General features: G+C 45.4%; 1 protein-coding gene across 3 annotated transcripts in view; it reads right to left on the reverse strand.

Annotated features, from left to right (window-relative positions):
- LOC143835862 (copine-5-like) overlaps nt 1-21,014 on the reverse strand; it is a 169,681-nt gene that overhangs the window by 116,077 nt on the left and 32,590 nt on the right. For all 3 annotated transcript variants that reach the window (XR_013230366.1, XM_077334233.1, XM_077334234.1), the window contains exons 2-3: nt 20,630-20,670; nt 14,012-14,058 (exon numbers count right to left, since the gene is read on the reverse strand). Coding sequence is in view for 2 of the 3 variants with exons in the window: in XM_077334233.1 (XP_077190348.1) it covers nt 14,012-14,058; nt 20,630-20,670 (88 nt within the window). In the remaining variant the exon portion in view is untranslated. The remainder of the gene's footprint in view (nt 1-14,011; nt 14,059-20,629; nt 20,671-21,014) is intronic.

The following is a 21,014-nucleotide window of genomic DNA, read 5'->3' on the forward strand; positions in this document are numbered from 1 at the left end:
GAGGAAAGTGTAGCAAGAACCATACTTTCTGGAAGCATTGAACAAAGCAGTGTTTTACTTGGTATAACAAAACAAGAAGGTTCCAGAACATCATTTGCCATATCCATCACCATCACCAGGGTGTAAGAATAAGCAAATGATCTTCACTCAGTGGCTCTTCCTTCGTGTGCCACCCTTCCGAGACATGTAGAAATGTAGGCACAATTTCTAGAAATGTAGGTACAATTGTTGCCCTAGAGGCCTTGTGTTTGGCAGGTGGTTCCCACCTTAAAACAGCCATGGTTAAAGGCACTAGAAGACATGAAAGCTGTGGGCCGTGTGGAAGTAAAGGACTGTCCTCACCAACCACCCCCTTTCTTTGGCATCACCACCTTCTCATCTCAGCACCCAGGCAACTGCTGGGAGGCAAGTAATCTTATGGCAGAGAAGAGGAAGTACAGCCATCACAGTAACCACACAAGTAAAGAGCAAGAGTGGAGTCGTGGTGGTTTTACTTCCCTTTACTATTTTGTTGTTATGTGCGAAGTCGTGTCCGACCCATCGCGACCCCATGGACAATGATCCTCCAGGCCTTCCTGTCCTCTACCATTCCCCGGAGTCCATTTAAGTTTGCCCCGACTGCTTCAGTGACTCCATCCATCCACCTCATTCTCTGTCGTCCCCTTCTTCTTTTGCCCTCGATCTCTCCCAGCATTAGGCTCTTCTCCAGGGAGTCCTTCCTTCTCATGAGGTGGCCAAAATATTTGAGTTTCATCTTCAGGATCTGGCCTTCTAAAGAGCAGTCAGGGCTGATCTCCTCTAGGACTGACTGGTTTGTTCGCCTTGCAGTCCAAGGGACTCGCAAGAGTCTTCTCCAGCACCAGAGTTCAAAAGCCTCAATTCTTTGACGCTCGGCCTTCCTTATGGTCCAACTTTCGCAGCCATACATTGCAACTGGGAAGACCATAGCCTTGACTAAACGCACTTTTGTTGGCAGGGTGATGTCTCTGCTTTTTAGGATGCTGTCTAGATTTGCCATAGCTTTCCTCCCCAGGAGCAAGCGCCTTTTAATTTCTTTGCTGCAGTCCCCATCTGCAGTGATCTTGGAGCCCAGGAAAATAAAATCTGTCACTATCTCCATTTCTTCCCCTTCTATTTGCCAGGAATTGAGAGGGCCGGATGCCATGATCTTTGTTTTCTTGATGTTGAGTTTCAAGCCAACTTTGGCACTCTCCTCCTTCACCCGCATCAACAGGCTCTTTAGTTCCTCTTCACTTTCTGCCATTAGAGTGGTATCATCTGCATATCTGAGGTTGTTGATATTTCTCCCTGCAATCTTGATCCCAATTTGTGACTCCTCTAATCCCGCATTTCTCATGATGTGCTCTGCATACAAGTTAAATAGGCAAGGCGACAGTATACAGCCTTGCCGAACTCCTTTCTCAATTTTGAACCAGTCAGTGATTCCATGTTCAGTTCTCACTGTTGCTTCTTGCCCTGCATATAAATTTCTCAAGAGACAAATAAGATGCTCTGGTATTCCCATCTCTTTAAGAACTTGCCACAATTTGTTGTGCTCCACACAATCAAAGGCTTTAGCATAGTCAATGAAGCAGAAGTAGACGTTCTTCTGGTACTCCCTAGCTTTCTCCATGATCCAGCGTATGTTGGCAATTTGATCTCTAGTTCCTCTGCCTCTTCGAAATCCTGCCTGTACTTCTGGAAGTTCTCGGTCCACATATTGCTGGAGCCTAGCTTGTAGGATTTTGAGCATAACTTTGCTAGCATGAGAAATTAGTGCGATGGTGCGGTAGTTTGAACATTCTTTGGCATTGCCCTTCTTTGGGATTGGAATGTAAACTGACCTTTTCCAATCCTGTGGCCATTGTTGAGTTTTCCAAATTTGCTGGCATATTGAGTGTAGCACTTTTACTGCATCGTCCTTTAAGATTTTGAATAGTTCAACTGGAATGCTGTCACTACCACTAGCTTTATTGTTGCTCAGACTTCCTAAGGCCCATTTGACTTCACATTCCAGGATGTCTGGCTCCAGGTCAGTAACTACCCCACTGTGGTCATCAGGGATGTTAAGCTCGCTCTTGTATAGTTCTTCTGTATAATTTTGCCACCTTTGTTTGATCTCTTCTGCTTCTGTGAGGTCCCTACCATTTTGGTCCCTTATCATACCCATCTTTGCATGAAACGTTCTCTTCATATCTCCAATTTTCTTGAAAAGATCTCTGGTCCTCCCCATTCTATTGTTTTCTTCTATTTGTTTGCACTGTTCATTTAAGAAGGCATTCTTATCTCTTCTAGCTTTTCTCTGGAATTCTGCATTCAATTGGGTGTATCTTTCTCTTTCTCCCTTGCCTTTCACTTCCCTTCTCTCCTTAGCTATTTGTAAAGCTTCCTCAGACAGCCATTTTGATTTCTTGCATTTCTTTTTCTTTGGGATGGTTTTAGTTGCTACCTCTTGTACAATGTTGCGAACCTCCGTCCATAGTTCTTCAGGCACTCTGTCTATCAGATCTAATTCCTTAAATCTATTTGTCACCTCTACTGTGTATTCGTCGGGGATATGATTTAGTTCATACCTGAGTGGCCTAGTGCTTTTCCCTACTTTCTTCAATTTAAGCCTAAATTTTGCAACAAGAAGCTCATGATCTGAACCACAATCAGCTCCTGGTCTTGTTTTTATTGACTGGATAGAACTTTTCCATCTTTGGCTGCAGAGCACATAGTCAATCTGATTTCTGTGTTGACCGTCTGGTGATGTCCATGTGTAGAGTCGTCTCTTGGGTTGCTGGAAAAGAGTGTTTGCTATGACCATTGTATTCTCTTGACAAAATTCTACCAGCCTGTGCCCTGCTTCATTTTGTACTCCAAGGCCAAACTTGCCTGTTATCCCGGTTATCTTTTGGCTTCCTACTTTAGCATTCCAATCCCCCATGATGATAAGCACATCATTTTTTGGCGTTGCTTCTAGAAGGTGTTGTAGGGCTTCATAGAACTGATCAACTTCATCCTCTTCAGCAGCAGTGGTTGGGGCGTAGACCTGGATCACTGTGATGTTGAATGGTTTGCCTTGGATTCGAACTGAGATCATTCTGTCATTTTGGAGATTGTATCCCAAGACTGCTTTTCCTACTCTCTTATTGATTATGAATGCTACTCCATTTCTTCTGCGAGATTCTTGTCCACAGTAGTATACCTGATGGTCATCTGAATTAAATTCACCCATTCCTGTCCATTTTAGTTCACTGATTCCTAAAATGTCGATGTTCAGTCTTCTCATTTCTTGTTTAACCACGTCCAGCTTGCCTTGATTCATGGATCTGACGTTCCAGGTTCCTATGGAATAAAAATCTTTACAGCATCGGGCTGTCTTTTCGCCACCAGTTACTTCCACAACTGAGCGTCCTTTCGGCTTTGGCCCAGCCGCTTCATTCATTCTGGCGCTACTCGTACTAGCCGTCTGCTCATCCCCAGTAGCATATTGGACACCTTCCGACCTGAGGGGCTCATCTTCCAGCGTCATATCGTTATGCCTATTGGAACTGTCCATAGAGTTTTCATGGCAAAGATACTGGAGTGGTTTGCCATTGCCTTCTCCAGTGGATCACCTTTTGTCAGAGCTCTCAGCTATGACCTGTCCGTCTTGGGTGGCCCTGCACGGCATAGCTCATAGCTTCACTGAACTACGCAAGCCCCCTTGCCACAACAAGGCAGCGATCCTTGAAGGGGGTCCCTTTACTATTATGGCCCTATATTATTGCTGCTGCTACTGCTGCTCCCACCAATAAATAAAATGCTGGATCCCATCATTTGGGAATGAGCCTATCAAATGAGTTCACAGAAATGTTCTTTCTTTCCCTTCTTCTTCCTGAAGCAGCAGTCTGTGCTATTTCAAAGCTTGCTTTCCTTCTGAAAGGCTTCACAACTAGCGTTCCTGGGGAAAATGGCTGAAAGGGCTGTCTCCCAGAGGAGATCAGGGCCCTAAAGTAACTATAATATTTCCACGGGGCCTGCAAAAGGGAGCTCCTCCACTGGCATTTGTTTGAGGTCAACCGAAACTAAACAACATCTACTGGACCCCTGAACCTCTCTCCCTTGAACCCATGCAACAGATCTGACCAACTATCAGACTGTTAGATTGTTCACTGTGTTCGAATGTTATTTCCTTTGTTTACTATTATTATTATTACTGTTACCTTTCTTTCATTATAATCTCTGAATTTGATGAATTGTTCTGTTTATGTTCTATGTGAACCGCCCTGAGCCTTAGGGGAGAGCGGTATACAAATCTGATGGATGGATGAATGGATCCAAGTGCATGCTCTTTCCAATTTCCTTCTCTTCTCTCAGCCCCATATTGTTCAGAACAGTGACCCAGCACCCAAGGTTGCTGAGGGACGGGGGAGATTTGCTTCTACAAATTCTTTCAATTTACACAGGGCAGAACCTAACCCTTTTAGCAATGGAGGTGGAGAACAGGTCCTGATGGCTTAAACAAATTGTTTCTCATGTTTTCTTCAGTAATTCTTACCAGTGGCCTGTGAAGCACAGTTGTATTATTATTTGGAGATTTGGGGGAGGAGAACTCTGTGGCTGGTGTGGTATTTTGAAACAAACAGATGTATCCTGCCTTTATTTATTTATTTATTTGTGGGTTTTTTAGACTGCTTTAAAATTTCACATGCTATGATATAAAAACCAATACAGCCAAAATCAACATCAGTTGCAAGAGCAGAAAGCCATTAAACTAAGCATGAGAAAACTTCTATAGAGGGAATAAAACAGCAACTGTGGTCGATCCAAATGAGTATCTCCATGATCTTCTCCTGGGAGGGATGAGTGTGTGTAATTTTTGCATATGTCCCCCTCAGACTACAGCCTCTCACCCAATGTCCCATGAGATTTCTGACCACCCCAGTAGGCACAGGGGACTGCAGCAGGAAAGGGGCTTACATTGCTAAGGATCCAAGCAACTGTCACTTGCTTTAGCCATGGTACTTCATTGAACCACTGTATACAACATAAAAAGAGCCTCTTGTGGCGCAGGGTGGTAAGGCAGCAGAAATGCTGTCTGAAGCTGTCTGCCCATGAGGCTGGGAGTTCAATCCCAGCAGCCGGCTCAAGGTTGAGTCAGCCTTCCATCCTTCCGAGGTCAGTAAATGAGTACCCACGGTAATGACTGGGGAAGGCACTGGCAAACCACCCCGTATTGATTCTGCCAAGAAAACGCTAGAAGGCGTCACCCCAAGGGTCAGACATGACTCGGTGCTTGCACAGGGGATACCTTTACTTTTACCTTTATACAACATAAAACAGCAACTTGGCTTCTATCCACACCATGCAAAGTTAAAAAGACAATGACCTAAATACTGGCAGTCAATGTATTTTATTTGCATGAAAGTTCTTTCTCTGAACCTTAATAAAGTTCATAGTAAACGAAGCAAAGGTTATCAACCATGATGCTTGGTAGAATCAAAAGCTACGGTTCCTTTCCATCCTCATTGGCACTGTGCTTTGTGTTGATGAATCTGTGTTGGTTTGTTTATTCCAAATATTTATACTTTGTTGATTAAAGAAGGAGCTAAACACAATATATAATTAAAACTTATTTCCATCTAGCTAGTGTGTGCTTGTCAGGAAGAGATGCTGAACTGAACTTCATTAATTGAGTCACTCTTAGTATGCATCTGTTATGCTAAACAAGAAAACACAGATAGTTCTTGTCTGGCACTTAAAATAACTATGTGGAAGGATTTTGGCGATTCCCCAAAGCATCAACTTGTCACTGGCTGAGCATCTGCTCTTTCTGGGAAAGTACAGACTTCAAGGTGTTTTGAAGATATAAATTCCTTAGTATAAGGTCTACAGGCAACTTGGTAATAGCGTCTGTGTCTATTCTTGAATCTCATTTTGACTCATTGCCCAGTCGTATTTTTACTCAGCCACAATGATATTGCTGAAAATAAGCTTATTGAAATCCAGTTAGTTCCACTTAACTTGATTGAAGAAGGAAAATTGGTTCTTATATGCCGCTTTTTTCTACCCGAAGGAATCTCAAAGTAGCTTACGATCGCCTTCCCTTCCTCTCCCCATAACAGACACTCAGTGAGGCAGGTAAGGCTGAGAGAGCCCTGATATTACTGCTCGGTCAGAACAGACAGTATGATGTGGTGGTAAAAAGGTAAATGGGTTGTATCAACAGAGAAAGTTCACTTTGGGCAAGACAAGCATTTGGACAAAGCAGACCTTGAAATTCATGGACTATGGGTTGGATCCCACAACCCAACAATGGAAGATGCTGATGGTCACAGATCTTTCACTCATTCTCCTTCCTGTATCAGTCCCACCCAGACCCAGGACAACTGATTCTCAGGATCTTCCAACCTTCAAGTGGCCACATGAGTCAGGAGGCTGAAGTGAGGAGAAATTAGATAACCTAATTTATTTTACCTTTTAATGACAGGATTGCAAACTATGGGTTGGCAAATTTTGAGAGATCTGGGGATTAAGCCTTGGAAGGGCATGGTTTGGGAAGAGGAGGGTCCTCTCCAACTGAGCTATTTCCTCCAGTGGATCTGATCTCTGAAGTCTGGAAATAAGTTGTATTTTTGGGAGGTCTCCAGGCCATACCTCGAGGCTGGCAACGATGTCAATGAGTGATTAGGTTACTATCATAACTGTTTGCTACTTGTTCTTAACTGTTTCTCCACTGTTCTTGTATCTTTAAAAACATTTTTATGTTCCTCTAATTTTCTTTCAGCATTTATATTGCTGTTAATCATGCTACTTGTCTGATATTGGTATACTGAGCCCAGTTTAATTCATTTTACTTAAACTACTGAGTCTGTGTTTACTCACTGGCACATCATGGTCCACTGGGGCAAAATCGGGTCCGGATTTCTACTGGCCCCATATTCCCTAGTGTTACTTTGCATAGCAAGAAACAGTCCCTGTTCCTATAATTGGATCTGAGCTATTGCTTGGAAATCTGAGAATTCCCTGAATGTTAGTTAAAAAGAAAAATGCTGACTGCTCAGCAGTGAAATATTTGGCCCAGATCTGCAATGTGATCAAAATGAGATATTCATTCTGATAGCATTCACAAAAAAACATACAGCTTCCAGGCTCTTTAGATATTTGAACGATCCTCCCTCTTTTAACTAAAAGTGCTGCAGAAGGAGCAATGTAAGATGCATGAAAGTTAATACAAGACTTATATAATAGCAGAAATTAACTGTATGCCAGCAGGCCAAATGCCAGATCTGCTTTATCATTCTGCTAATTGTGATTCAGCTCCTAAATCAAAGTTAAGTGAACTTTCAGCCAAAGAACTGGTGCTCTTCTATTTTTTGGGTGGTACCAGGAAAGCAAACTTGTTTCTAACCCTATGGCTGCAGTGATCTAACATCCATCTCATTCTTTACTGATTTCCCAAGCACCCATGCTGTTGAAGGCCATGTAATTGGTACAAAGCTGACCTCAGACTCAGCATACCATCACCCTCTGTAATTACAACATACTTTGACCTCAGCACATGTTAACAGCAATCCTTCTGCTCGTTTCCTGCCATCCAGGCTGTAACTCTTTTTCAGTGGCAATCATGCACGTGCTACCGTCATGATCTGAGCCTCCATTGAGAGGGAGGCATCAACTATCACTCCCAGGTTCCTGGCGGAGTGGGCCACTTTTAGCTGCACTCCATCCAGATTCGGTAGGCGCACTTCCTCGCTTGGGCCTTCCTGCCTATCCACAGGACCTTCATCTTTGAAGGGTTGAGCTCCAGACAACTCTGCTTGAGCCATCCTGTCACCGCTTCCAGGCAGCTGGCTAATGTTTCTGGGGGAGAGTCAGGGCGGCCATCTATCAGGAGGAAGAGCTGGGTGTCATCAGCATTTTGGTGACAACCCAGCCCAAACCTCTGCACCAGTTGGGCAAGAGGACGCATAAAGATGTTAAATAGGGTTGGAGAGAGAATAGCCCCTTGGGAGACTCTGCAAGCCAGTTGGTGATGGCTTGATGAGCTCTCTCCTAATGTTACCCTCTGTCCAAGATTCCGTAGAAAGGAGATTAGCCACTAAAGGGCAATCCCTCTGATCCCGGCATGTCACACGCTGCTGAGAGATCTAATAATATAAGCAGCGCCGACCCGCCCTGGTCCAGCTGGTGACGGAGGTTGTCCATCAGGGTGACTAGCACTGTCTCTACTTCATGGCCAGACCAGAAACCAGACTGGGATGGGTCTAGGACCGAAGCTTATTCCAAGTATGCAGACAGTTGGTCCATGACTGCTTTTTCAAGCATTTTCCCCAGAAACGCTAAGTGTGAGACAGGGCGATAGTTGGATGGCTGTTGTGGATCCAGAGAAGATTTTTTTGAGCAGTGGGCAAACCACTGCCTCTTTTAGTTCCTCTGGGAATTCTCCTGTTCAAAGGGAGAGGTTGATTATCTCCCAGAGGGGGGCTACTACTCTTGTGTCAGATGTTTTTAGCAGCCATGATGGACATGGATCTAGAGAGCAAGTGGTTGTAGTGTTCTTGCAGTGATCATTGCAGGGCCAGTAGAGGGACTTTCTTTAAGAAACTGGTAATTGTTCCAGTGCTATAACAATTAGCAAGATTTTTTAAAGCCCTTAGTGGTGTTGCAGAGAAAATGCTCGCTATGAGGGGCTGACAGAAGGACACTGTTGGTGGGACCTTTGAAAATGTCTCATCCAGGAAGCATGCTGATGTCTTTGGACTGAATTCTTAAAAAAAAAATCAGACTAAAGCAGCTTTGAAAAGGGAGATACTGGGATGGAGAAGACCTGGAACATGGACAATCAGAGGATGATGTCACGTGAATTCTCCAAGAAAACAGCACTCTAGTTTGGTCGCAAAGGTGAAGGGAGAAATTCCATATGGAAGCAGCTATTATCACATTTTTAGAAAGGGTTTATAGAGGTTAGTGCATGCCGGAATGGCTATGTTCCTGCAAAGAAAAAAAACACTTAAATGCTTTGTTACTCCCAGGGGAAAAAATATCCTTAGTGACTGTGACAAACTCAGAAATGAAGGTTTAGAAAATGCAATCTGGAGTTCCTTGAATCCAAGCCAAAGGAGTTCATGATCTTTCTTTCTCAGACATAAAAGATCATCAGCGATGTCACCTTTAGACATTTTGATTATGTGTTGGCACTAATGAGGTGAGAGCAGCAGTGAGCTGTCCAGGCACCTACATCCCTGGCTCTCCCCCAAACAGGTGACCTCTGATCAGACAGTTTACAGAAGCAAACAACTCTTTGGCAAGCCATGTTCAGAGTAGAAGTTTATTGTCACAGAGAAGCAACCACCTGACTTCTCCCAATGGCAACCAAATAGCTCACACGTTAGAAACATGTTGGGAACAAAGGAGGATTTCCTTCTGTATTCCTAAGACACCCTGAGAAAACAGAGCTCACTGCTCTCTATCTGCGGATTTGCGATCTGACAGCTTTCAGTCCTCCTATGCACAGCCGTGTGTGTTGAATGTCTTGATATTTTTGCCTTGGGGCCACTATGTCAAAGATCAAGGAAGCTTGAGATGGTTTTTATAGACTCTGCTACAGACGAGTAGGGTTGCTGGAATCCATGCCTGCCCAATAGTTGCTTGTCTTACAAGAAATTACTTTGGCAAATTGGCATTAAACCCCACAGGGCACCCTTGGACTCCAGCAATCGACTTCAAACATTGGCCAGGCAGGGATCTGCTTCTGCTGCTTTGGATTTCCTTATTATTAAATAATTTATGAGCCTGAGACCCCAGAAGGGATTCTGGAATGCCTCTCATTGGCCGGCTATTCTCACTCTGTATTTCTAGTGCATCGGCATAAGCCAGTGGATGCCGCTTAGGACAGGGGAGGAAGGGGAGGAATGTCTTTGAGCCACCTGCAGGAATCTGGATGATGCTTCTGTTCTTGCTTCGCTGCAAGTACAGAGCTCAGGCTGGAATGTTTCCAGAAATGTTCTCACTCTAGTTAGAATGCCCCCTCTCAGCTGCTCTGGGCTGAGAGTTGCTGTTCTGACCCTTCTCCCAGGGAGTAGGGCTTCTTCCTGGGCTTCAGAGCAGGCACATTGCAAGAAGTTCTGGAGAGGAAGGGATGCTGACTTGCCAATGCCTCCTTCCCCAGCCTCATGGGAGGGGGCTGCAGGCTATACAACATGGCTCTATGGGAATTCATGTGGCCCACAGTTTGCATTTTGTGTACTTGTACTCTAACCACTACACAACTATACTACACTGCTATACCTTCAATGGGAGGCCCATATACTTCTCTCATGCCTGCAGCCATCCCGCTCCTTTCCAGAACTCCAGTCTGGAAACAGAAGATTATACAAACACAGGAAGCTGCCAGAGTTGGGCTACAGGGCAATTCATTCATTCATTCATTCATTCATTCATTCATTCATTCATTCATTCATTCATTCCTTTTCTATCTGCCTCAGGGCAGTTTATAACAATCCGATAAAACACTTAAATTCGATAATAACAAGGAAACAATTTAAAGGTTTAAAAAGCTTAAATCCTCAAAAATGATTCTGTTCACCGTAGCTGCTCAACACCATGATCAGTCATCCAGCTCACTAATCAGTCCTGGATGAGAGAAGAGTACAGAGAAGTTCAGTATTCTCTCTGGCTTGCAGCTGCTCACCAAGTAGGGTTGCAGCTGCTCACCAAGTAGGGCTGTCAGCTTCTAGGTAAGACCTGGAGTTCTCCAAGAGTTATACCCAAACACCAGGCTGCATAGACTTAGTTTCCCCCAAGGAAATGGCTTTAGAAGGGATCACATTCTAGCTCAGATCCTTCCCTTCACCAAATCCCACCCTCCATAAGCTCTGACCCCAAATCTCCAGGAATTTCCCAGCCTACTCCAAGGCCAAAGCACATGTGGCTTTGAGCCACTGAGCCATGCCCACATCCCGAGGGGAGCAAGTGCAGCAGCAGCTGTGGTAGATATAAGGACAGAGTTTCACATTAGAGTGCCAGGTGTTTCCAGGGAGTTGGACCTTGGTCCACCTAAACTGACACTCTCCAAGTGGCAGGGCTCTCCTATTTTGACACTGGCAATGCAGGAATCTGCTACAGCTGCCACATCTTTCTTTATTAAGTGAATGGTGAGCTCTGGGCCTCAGAAGAGACTCCATAATGGCAGCCCCCCAGCCAAGTCTCCCACCGGCCAACTCTGCTAATGGAAGTGCTTTAACCGGAGATGCCAGAGATTTTCCCTCTGAGCAACAGCTCCACCCTGAGATGCTCCACTCCTGGGCTGAGGCTTCCCACCCAAAGGCTGCAGGGAGGTGCATCTCTGCAGCATAGGACTCCAGTCCTGCTGCTACTTCACTTGAGTGAGCTTCCATGGGGTTCTTGTTAAATAATAGAATTTTAAAATATTTTCCTTAAAAAACCCATAAAATTCACAAACCAAACACGTAAGTTCATTCCAAGGCCAACTATTAAGTTAAACAGTTATATAAAGTGTACCTTATTTAACAACCATAAATATATTTCTAAATCATCTGCCTTCATCACGATGCAAAAATTAAATTAAATGTAACCATGTGTTCTTGCAATTTTCTCTGTAACAAAACAGTTGTGATAATACAAGATAGCTGGAGGGGATATAAATGGCTTAAATTAGAATTAATTAGTTCTTTTGCTAGAATTGTACAAAAGGAGAGGATGATGTGCACACGCATGCATATGCCCCCTGCCAAGGACACAGCTGCACATGCAGAAGGGGGCTCAGTGGCTCCTCTGTTCCTCCCTCTTTACCCTGCTTGACCTTCGGCCACACATGCAGACACACAGCAGGAATGGGTACCCTGCACAATGCCAACTGCTGCTACCAGAAGCAGACCCATGTGTGCCTTCCTTTTCTCCCCAGGACCCTAACTGGCAATGTACTCACACCCTAGGATGGAGAGGGACAGCTGGATACATATGTGAGCAGTTCCCAGAATGCTGCAGTGCACATGATCAAGAGGGGCTGAGGACGGCCAAAAGATAACTCCACCAGATTTCACAACAAACAGTTGGGAGAATTACCTGGGGACAGAACTAACATCCAGCCAACAAGCTTTATTTCCAGCTTCCCCCAGTCAGAGGACTCAGGTAAGGACAGCAAGACAAGCGGAGGAAGGCATTGCTTCCCCCCATCCTGTGGCTCCTGTACATCACAAATCCCTGATGTTATGCCATCTGCTGCCCCTACCTTTACCCCCAGCACCATTTTATTTATGTTATGTTATTTACGTACTGATGCTACTGTCCTCCATGCTATGAAAAGCTTCAGTTGCCAATGTCCACATATTAAAGATTCAGTTAAAGAAGGAGAGTTGGTTTTATACCGTGCTTTTCACTGCCCAAAGAAGTCTCAAAGTGGCTTACAATCACCTTTCGTTCCTCTCTCAGATGGGGCTGAGACTCTGATGGGACTGCTCAGTCAGAACAGCACTATCAGGATTGTGACTAGCCCAAGATCACCCAGCGGGTTGCATGAGAAGGAGGGGGAATCAAACCTGGCTCACCAGATTAGAAGCTGCCACTCTTAACTACTACGCCACGCTGGCTCTTGCCACTAAAGGGACTGGATATTTCCACCTAGGTTGCTGGCAACCCTAGTTTCAGTCAAAACATAGCCAGCACAGCTTGATAAGTGTGCCTCCTTGGCCATTCAGTGAAGAAAAGTATGCCATTCCATTCACTAACAACCAGCCAACTCCACAACTCCACAAGAATATATTTGCTTTTTACTTCACTTTTCTCCCTATTGGAGACTTCAAGCAGCTGACAAAGAAACAGAAAATTATATCTAGACAAACCAACCACAAATCTACAACACAACTCCAGCTTCTGACAGGGTTGCCAACATTGGAATAAGCAAGATCTGTAGTCTGCATGAATCAACAGAATAAGAATTCCTACAGGGGCATTGGAGGAGGAGGTGTATCTAACATAGGTAGGACAGGAGCATCCTGATGTTTTTCAAATCATCTCCTCCAGTGTCCTGATTGGACACTTCCTGGTCCTTTGAGCAGCTTTCTTCCCTGCTTGCCTCCAGAACAGACTGAGTGAATGCAGAAAAACTGCCAGGAGGGTCTCCCTCCTCTCTTTCTATTCAAAGTTGTTTCTCCTATAAATAAAACTATTTTTAAGCATCCTGGTGCTTAACTCTTCTTTTAATATTTAAACTCTGCCAGCAGCCAGCCGCTCTGGAGAAAAATGATCTGTCCCCTTAAAAGAGTTTTAATGCATGCAAATGGGCAACCGAAGCGCTTCATGGCACAGATGTATAGTACAGGGAGAAGGCAGACCAGAGGTCCCTGGCTACAGTCCCAGGTTCAGTCCCTGGGGATCACCACGTACATCTGAGAATGGGAAGTGCACTTGACAGGCAAGGAGGCTGGTATGCAGACTACAGGCTCTATTGCCAGACTTCATGCCCATCATCCCAGACAACAATGCTTCCTGAGTGGTCACTTGACCGATGGCCAGCAGCTGCCAGTTTTTCCCAGCTAACCCTTTCCATAATGCAGCTGGACTCCAGAGCTTATCCAATTTGCAGTAACCTGGGGGTGGGGCCTGGAGACCACTGTACTGTTAGTCCCTCCTCCTTGTCCCTGTAGCTCTCTGCCTCCCTCCATTGTGCTCTCACGCTATGGTGAAAACATTCCAGGTGAGTGGTAAGAACAGAAAGAGACAGAGATCCCCCACAAATTTTATTGAGCAGTTTCAGGGGCAATGTGATTTTGGGGGGAATTAATTAAAACATATTTTAACCAGATACTAAATTGTTTCACCTAGCCTCCATTTCAGATTATATAACTTAATCCTTGTTATGAAGGTGGGGGAAATCGAGATCAGGAAAGTAATTTCAAACATTACATAAAACATGAGAGACAAAATACAGGATCCCGGAAGTATGATCAGCCCAAGTCCCACCATCCTCCTGAAACCAACATTTCCCAATCATTATTATTTGAAATAAATGCAGACTACATACCTCTCTCCACTGCTTGCTCTCAATGCCCTGAGTATACAACACACACACTGCAAAAGAGAAAAATCACAGGTCAGTTCAGCCAGTGGCCCCGCAAAGGAAGTTCAGATGTTGTGCGGCATTGCATCGTCATGACCTACGGAGCAGAGTGTTCTGCAGGACCAGAAATCAAGGAAGCTCATTGCAGACTTCTTTGGCAGTACAGATGGGGAAGGGGATCAGTGTTCCTGAAAACAGAAAACCTATTCACTCCTTTGTTCTTTCTCACCATTTTCATACAATTGCTTATCCCTGTTTAGCTTTAGAAGCTGTTTTGTTCCGAAAGCACTTATTGCACCAAAGACCAACACAAGGTATTGAGGAGTGGATGTGGCATGTGATGGAAACCAGAAACTGAAAAGGCAGGCATTCTTGCACCAGTGCTTAGGGAGTGATTGATCCCTTGGTCACCCATTGCATGGACCTGGGTCTTGGATGGTAACTAATACTTAACAGAAGCTATACTGCAAATGAAGCAAAGGCTGAATGTCCAACAATACCACGTCTAGCCACTGGCATGCACCCACATGAATAATTGCCAGGGACTCTGATGGAATTTATTTATTGAAACCATTATACTCCACCTTCTTCTGGAGATTCAAGGTGGCTAACAAAATGGAAACATTGCAATCTAAAAATAATATTATGATAGACAGGAGGCTCTCCTGGCCCTGAAGGGAAAAGCAGCCACAGTGGGAGTGCTGCCAATGGGATCAGAGCCCTGTGGAACCTTAAAGTGTTCTGTAGGGCTTGCAAGACAGCTATAGTTGAGGCCAAGAATTACTGTTCATATCTGCTGTCCTCCCTGCCCAAACTAACCCATTGACACCTACATCACTGTCCCCTATCCCCTAGAAATAGGAGATGTTTCAGATGGAACACATGCCATTTTGTACTTGAAAGCATTAAAGAAAATTCAAACCACAGAGAGAAGCCCGGCAGTTGTTCTAATATAAATTGAAAAACAGATTAACTAGGTTAAATGTATGTGCCTTAGTCAGGTTTCTCCTTGACCACTTGGAGATCTGCTCTGCTGTTCTGTTCTTTGAAACCAACCTGTAGCCAGTGTGATCTCAATGCTTAACAGCTTCTTGCTGTGGCAGAAGAGCAATGTGGACTGTGTTGATTACATTAACAGCTGGGGGATCTCTCTGGGCCGAATTTATCTCCCTAGATAAAAGGGAGATCCAGAGATAGTCCACACATTCCTCCAATGGCTGCTTTTTCTGTCTAGGTAGTGAGAATCAGAGGTGTCTTGCTACCTTATTCAGAGTCAGAGGTAGGAAGGAAATTATCTTCATTCCACCCCACATTTGCATTCTTAAAGCTGGTTGAGACACATTTCCTGAATGCCTGAGGAGGAATAGACTTAATTGATGAACAGAGATTTTATCCATGATATCAAATTCCTATGGTGAGAATCCATTTTTCTCAGAGCTATAAACTGAGACGTATATTACTGCTTAAAGCTTTGGCATATAGATAAAACTGGATGCCACTTCTTTCCTACTTGTCTTTTTTCCTTTCCTTTCCTTTATGTTTGGTAATTTGCATGTTTCTTTTTTCTTGTTTATGTTGTATTCTTAAAAACTCTGAATAAAAGCTTTATATAAAAAAGAGATCCATCTCTAAATAAATAAATAACCTTTGTTATTTAATCATATCTTAATCCTATCTTAATGAGCTTAATGTTCTACCAGCTCATCACAAAACATACCTCCCAGCAGCAAACTCAGAGCCTTTATACTTGCTACCTTAAGAACATTTGTTAATTGATGGGAAGATTTATATTTTAAAACAAATCTGCTTCTCTAAAATCATAGGACACTGTATGGGCATCCTCGGTTAGCAGAAAAAGCCTGTCACAAATACCAGCAGAGAGATTCATAAAGTAAAAACAGCCTAAATATATAACTGCATCAGCCTTCACATAAAGCTTAATGGAACAGGACAGCTTTACAGGCTCTTTGAAAATGGAGACTGCCTTTCACACCATTATTCCATGGTGGTGACCCAATGACCAAAAATGCTCAACCCTGGACTGAAAAGGAGTGGTTGAATCTGTGGGAATCTATCAAAAGGAGGAAGATCAGAAGGGGCACTCAGGAGAACAATGGGAGATACACTGCATTAGATCCCAGGCCATGAAGAACATTAAAGGCAAGGGCCATTATCTTAAAGGGGCCCAGATTCAAATAGGTGACCAATGGAGAAGTTTTATTTATTTATATACCACCCCTCTCGGACTTGCCATCTCAGGGCAAATGACAATTAATTACAGTATAAAACCATGAATTAGTTTGAAAGTTTTTAAATTACACTTAAAAAACAAGGAAGTATGAAGGGCGGGGGGGGGGGAGAAGAGGGAGGCCCAGCAGTTGTTCTAATAGAAGTTGAAAAGCAGATGTTATATGTTCCATAGAGCTAGTCCTAGACAAACGCTGGCTGTGGAGTTTGTACCCCCAGGAGGTTCCAAGTTCCATGAAGAACATGTGACACAAATCAGCCTTTCTCTTCAGGGCACAGGCAAAGATTCATTTCAGCTCCTGCTATCCAACAGAGGTGCTTTCAAAGTCCCTCTTTTAAGTTTCCCATGTCATCAAATCTGTTGGTCTGCCACATAAGGAGTATGACAGAGCCTAGGTTGCTGCTCAAAGTTTGTGGTTAGGAGTGCGGACTTCTAATCTGGTGAGCCAGGTTTGAATCTGCACTCCCCCACATGCAGCCAGCTGGGTGACTTTGGGCTCACCACAGCACTGATAAAGCTGTTCTGACCGAGCAGTAATATCAGGGCTCTCTCAGCCTCACCTACCCCACAGGGTGTCTGTTGTGGGGAGAGGAATGGGAAGGCGACTGTAAGCCGCTTTGAGCCTCCTTCGGGTAGAGAAAAGCGGCATATAAGAACCAATTCTTCTTCCCCCTTCCCCCCTTCCCCCTCCCCCTCCCCCTCCTCCTCCTCCTCCTCCTTCTTCTTCTTCTTCTTCAATAGGCTCCAGTCAAACATCCTGAGATGAGAAGCAGGGGCCCATGTGTTCAAAAGTGCTGTCCTTATTCCAAGCATTAAACACTGACCCCCACCCTGTCCCACCAATGCTTCCTTTTTCTGACACTTTTAGAGAAGCTCAGACTGAAAGCAGACTTGACCTCCTGCTTCAACAAACACAAAGGCAAAATGAACGCCAATCTCTTGTGACTTAACCAAGCCACCAAAGAAATCAAAACAAGATCTTAAGGCTGACTACTTAAAATAGCAATAAAGACACTTTCATTAGTGTATTTGGCTCCCTTTCAAAGGCTCCCAGTTACTAAAGCACAGCAGAAATGCACAGAAGATTAATGAGGTGTTAATGAAGAGCTGCTGCCAAAACGGGGGTAATTTGGCAGACAGCAAAAGCAAGTTCTATTAATTTTTTCTCGAGTTCTGCTGTTTGCCCCCACCCCTTTGTCTATGATCTAAGGACATTTGATCCAAGCATATGATCTAGTGTCCCTGGGATCTCTACAGAAGGAACATTCTTTACCATGTATACAATCACAGAAGGAAGAAAATGGATCAAACCAAAAGGTGCAGCTGAGACAAACAAAAGCATGCAAACTCCTCAAGTGCAGCCGCTGACTCGCCAGCAGACCACCAATTACCACCATGGCTGGATCCAGCCACAAAAGAGGCAGTGTGGCCAGCTTGCCTCCCCCCCCCCACACAGCCTTGCCGCAGCTGCAAACACTCACCTGCGCCATGTGGGGTGTGAGCAGGGTGGGAGGGGTGGGTTGATCCCATGTCTATTTAAACGGAGTCGCCCATGTGCTCTCCCTCCCTTGCACCACCCTGCCAGTGGCTTGTTTGGCTCGTTTCCAGTTTGGCACTGGGCAGACATGGAGGGTGCATTGTTTGGGGCTGTGCCTGTTTCTGTGCTGTTATTTCATGGCCTTCTTATGGGTGGCAATGATCTCCCTGCCATGTCTGCTTGGGAGTCGTCCTCATCTGTCATGCGAGACCTGCTCATCACTCAACAGCAGTGACCTGATCTGCACATCTTGTGGTCTGCTTTGCTGGAATGGCGAGCTTGGAGGGGTGCAGTGGATCCTCAGAAGGTGGACTTGGCGAGACACAAGCTGTGCAAAGTGGTGTCTAGGGGATGCGTTTCCAGCCGGTGCTCAGTCATCTGGCACCCGGACATTGTGTTTTGGCTGCCGGCCTTGTACAGGCATGATGGTGTCTGCTTGTCACGTGGGGCATGGATGTGTGGCTCAACAATATTTCCTCCACACTGTTGGAGTTGTCTGGCTAATGAGCACTGGCAGGAGCAGGGCTGCTGGTGTGTGGCCCGCTCTGTGGTGGTTTGGAAGGATCCTTTTGGTGTGGAGCCCAGGCCTGTGTGCTGGGCTTCTCTAGTATTGGGGGCCTCTGTAAGAGGCTGGGTGCATGCTGAGCAACAGCACCTCTCTGAATGGAGGGAGCTGCCTCGCTGTGCGGGTGATGGTGGGTACCCTAATAGAGGCTGATGCCCATAGAGCCTCCACCAATACCACCACCTAGCCTGCAAGGTAAGTGCGGCTGCTGACTCGACAGCAGACTGCCCATTACTGCTGTGCCTAGATCCAGCCACAAAAGAGATGGTGCGGCCGGCTTGGCTGACCATGGCTCTACAGCAGCTGCAAGCACTCACCTGCCTCGTGCGAGGTGTGGGGTAGGTGGGAGGGGCAGGGAGATCCCAGGGCTATTTATCCCATGTGCTCTCCCCTCCCTTGTATCTCCCTGCCAGCAGCTCATTTCTCACCCCCCCCCCTGCATGGTTTAAACTTTTGGGTGCTGCTTTCTCAATGTTGTCTTTTATACATCTGTTGTATTGTTATATTTGTCTTGTTCGTCATCACAGCTGGTGGTTTGGAAGGGAGCGAATCCTTTTGGTGTGGAGCCTGGGCCTGCATGCTGGGCTTCACTAGTATTGGGGCCCTCCACAAGAGGCTGGGTGCACGCTGAGGAACAGTGCCCCTCCAACTGGAGGGGGTGGTCACATTGTGTAGGTGATGGTGGACACCTGAATAAAGGCGGTGTCCATAGGGACTCTGCCAGTACCACCCTCCTGTGGGCACAGCAGGCCTTGCAGTTTGGGGAAGTTTGACCTAAGGGATTGCTTGGTCCCCAGGGGCAGCCTGCCGGTGTGTGTGGGCTTTGTTTGGTCAACTGGCCACTCAGAAGCTGGATCTGCCCCTTGGTGTTTTTGCCGGTGCTCATGTACATAATAATAAAGCTGTGGCCAGAAATTATGCCAAAAAAGTATGGTTATCGAGTCCTCTGTGAGGCCTAGAAAATTCCAGTCTGCAAGGTAATCACGTTATCTTTATCACTAGGTTTGTTTCCATAGTCTTACAGTGACCCAGAGATTCGTTTTATTAAGTCCTAGAAAGAAAGCCCATTTTATGGCAGAATAAAATGGGCGCTAGTGGTGAGGGCCAGTGGGCAGGAACGAAGAGGAGGCCAGGACTTGTGGGTGAAGGTGGCAAAGGCCGCTGGAGGGGAAGAAGCCGGGCGACGTGGAGTCCAGGAGAGAAGGCGGGTAGCGGGGCAAATCCCGGATTGCGGGGTGTACTCGGTGCGCAGGGCTTAGTCGGGGCATTGTGGGTGCGGGGAGGCGCGGGGCTTTGGTGGGGCAGGGAGGCGCGGCCGCTTGTCTTTGCTCTGGCGGGGCGAGGAGGCACGGGCGTTTTGCAGGGCGGGGTACCTGGCTCTATGGCATGGGTGGCTCCGGTGGCAGCAGCTTCGGCTCAGCGAGGTGTGGGCTCCAGCCGGGCGGGGTGGCTGGTCGTGGCAGCCTGGTGCATGATGGGAGCCACTGGTGGCACCGTGGCCTGTCGTGGTAGGAGCGGCGGGTGCAGCGGGGGCGGGCGGCGGTGACAGGGAATCGAGCGCCGGCAGCGGATAGAGGATAACTGTACAATTGTACAGTTCAGTTGTACAAGTCATTAAGAATGAGGACCTTAAACTCTTGAATACCCCATGATCCTTGAGTGGATCTGACTATCTTTATCCGTTCTGAAGAGGTAGCTGTATGGATGTGCATGCATCTGATGAAGTGGACTATGACAAACTTGTTAATCTTAGAGAAACCACAAGACTCTTTGTCATTTTATCTTTATAGTACTAACCAGGCCCAACCCTGCTTAGCTTCCAAGATCAGACAAGACCAGGTGTGCTCAGGGTGGTATGGACGTAGGCTGACTTTTTAAATCTTTATCAGAATGGGGGTGGAAAGTGCTGCTCAAATGATCTATTGTTTAAGTAGTTTTCAAATTTTAGTGCTTTTTGTGTGGGACTAATTGCTACCATCCCAGAGTCATTAACACAGTGAACAATCCGGTCATACTTTTAATTCCCATCAATTTCAACGGGAGTGTTAAGTATGTGCTGTGCTCTCTCAAGCTGTGCTTACTCTGACTAGATCATCCCAAAGGTTGTAATTCTGACTCCCAGGACCCTATGAGACCTAAAGTAAAAGAAAAAGTTGGATGCTGCATGAAGGTTAAATGTCTCTGAGCAAAAAATCCAGAAAATGAGTGAAACTACACACAAAGTGTACTTACATGGGTCAGACTTGGAGAACGTATCCTTATCCAAAAGGTTTCTGAAATAAAGCAGCAAAGACAAAAGATTACATAAGAGCCTGGACAAATCAGATTGCTACATACAAGCCAAACATCCTGCATTAGTTTCTGTATCTGAACTGATTCTTAGAAAGAAAGAAAAAAACAATACAGGTCATTTTCAGGAGCTCTGACTTGTATTTCTTAAGCTGACACTGCTTAAGAATGTATTTCCTTTCCTCAGATTCACATTCTTGTTAAATATAGAGATTATCAAATGAAGTAAACGAAAAACCTGATCACAATCACAGAATCATGGAGTTGGAAGAGTCCATAAGTGATCATCTAGTCCAACCCCATGCTCAATGCAGGATCATCCTAAAGC

The sequence above is a fragment of the Paroedura picta genome, chromosome 4 (genome assembly GCF_049243985.1).
Source record: "Paroedura picta isolate Pp20150507F chromosome 4, Ppicta_v3.0, whole genome shotgun sequence".
NCBI lineage: Eukaryota > Metazoa > Chordata > Lepidosauria > Squamata > Gekkonidae > Paroedura > Paroedura picta.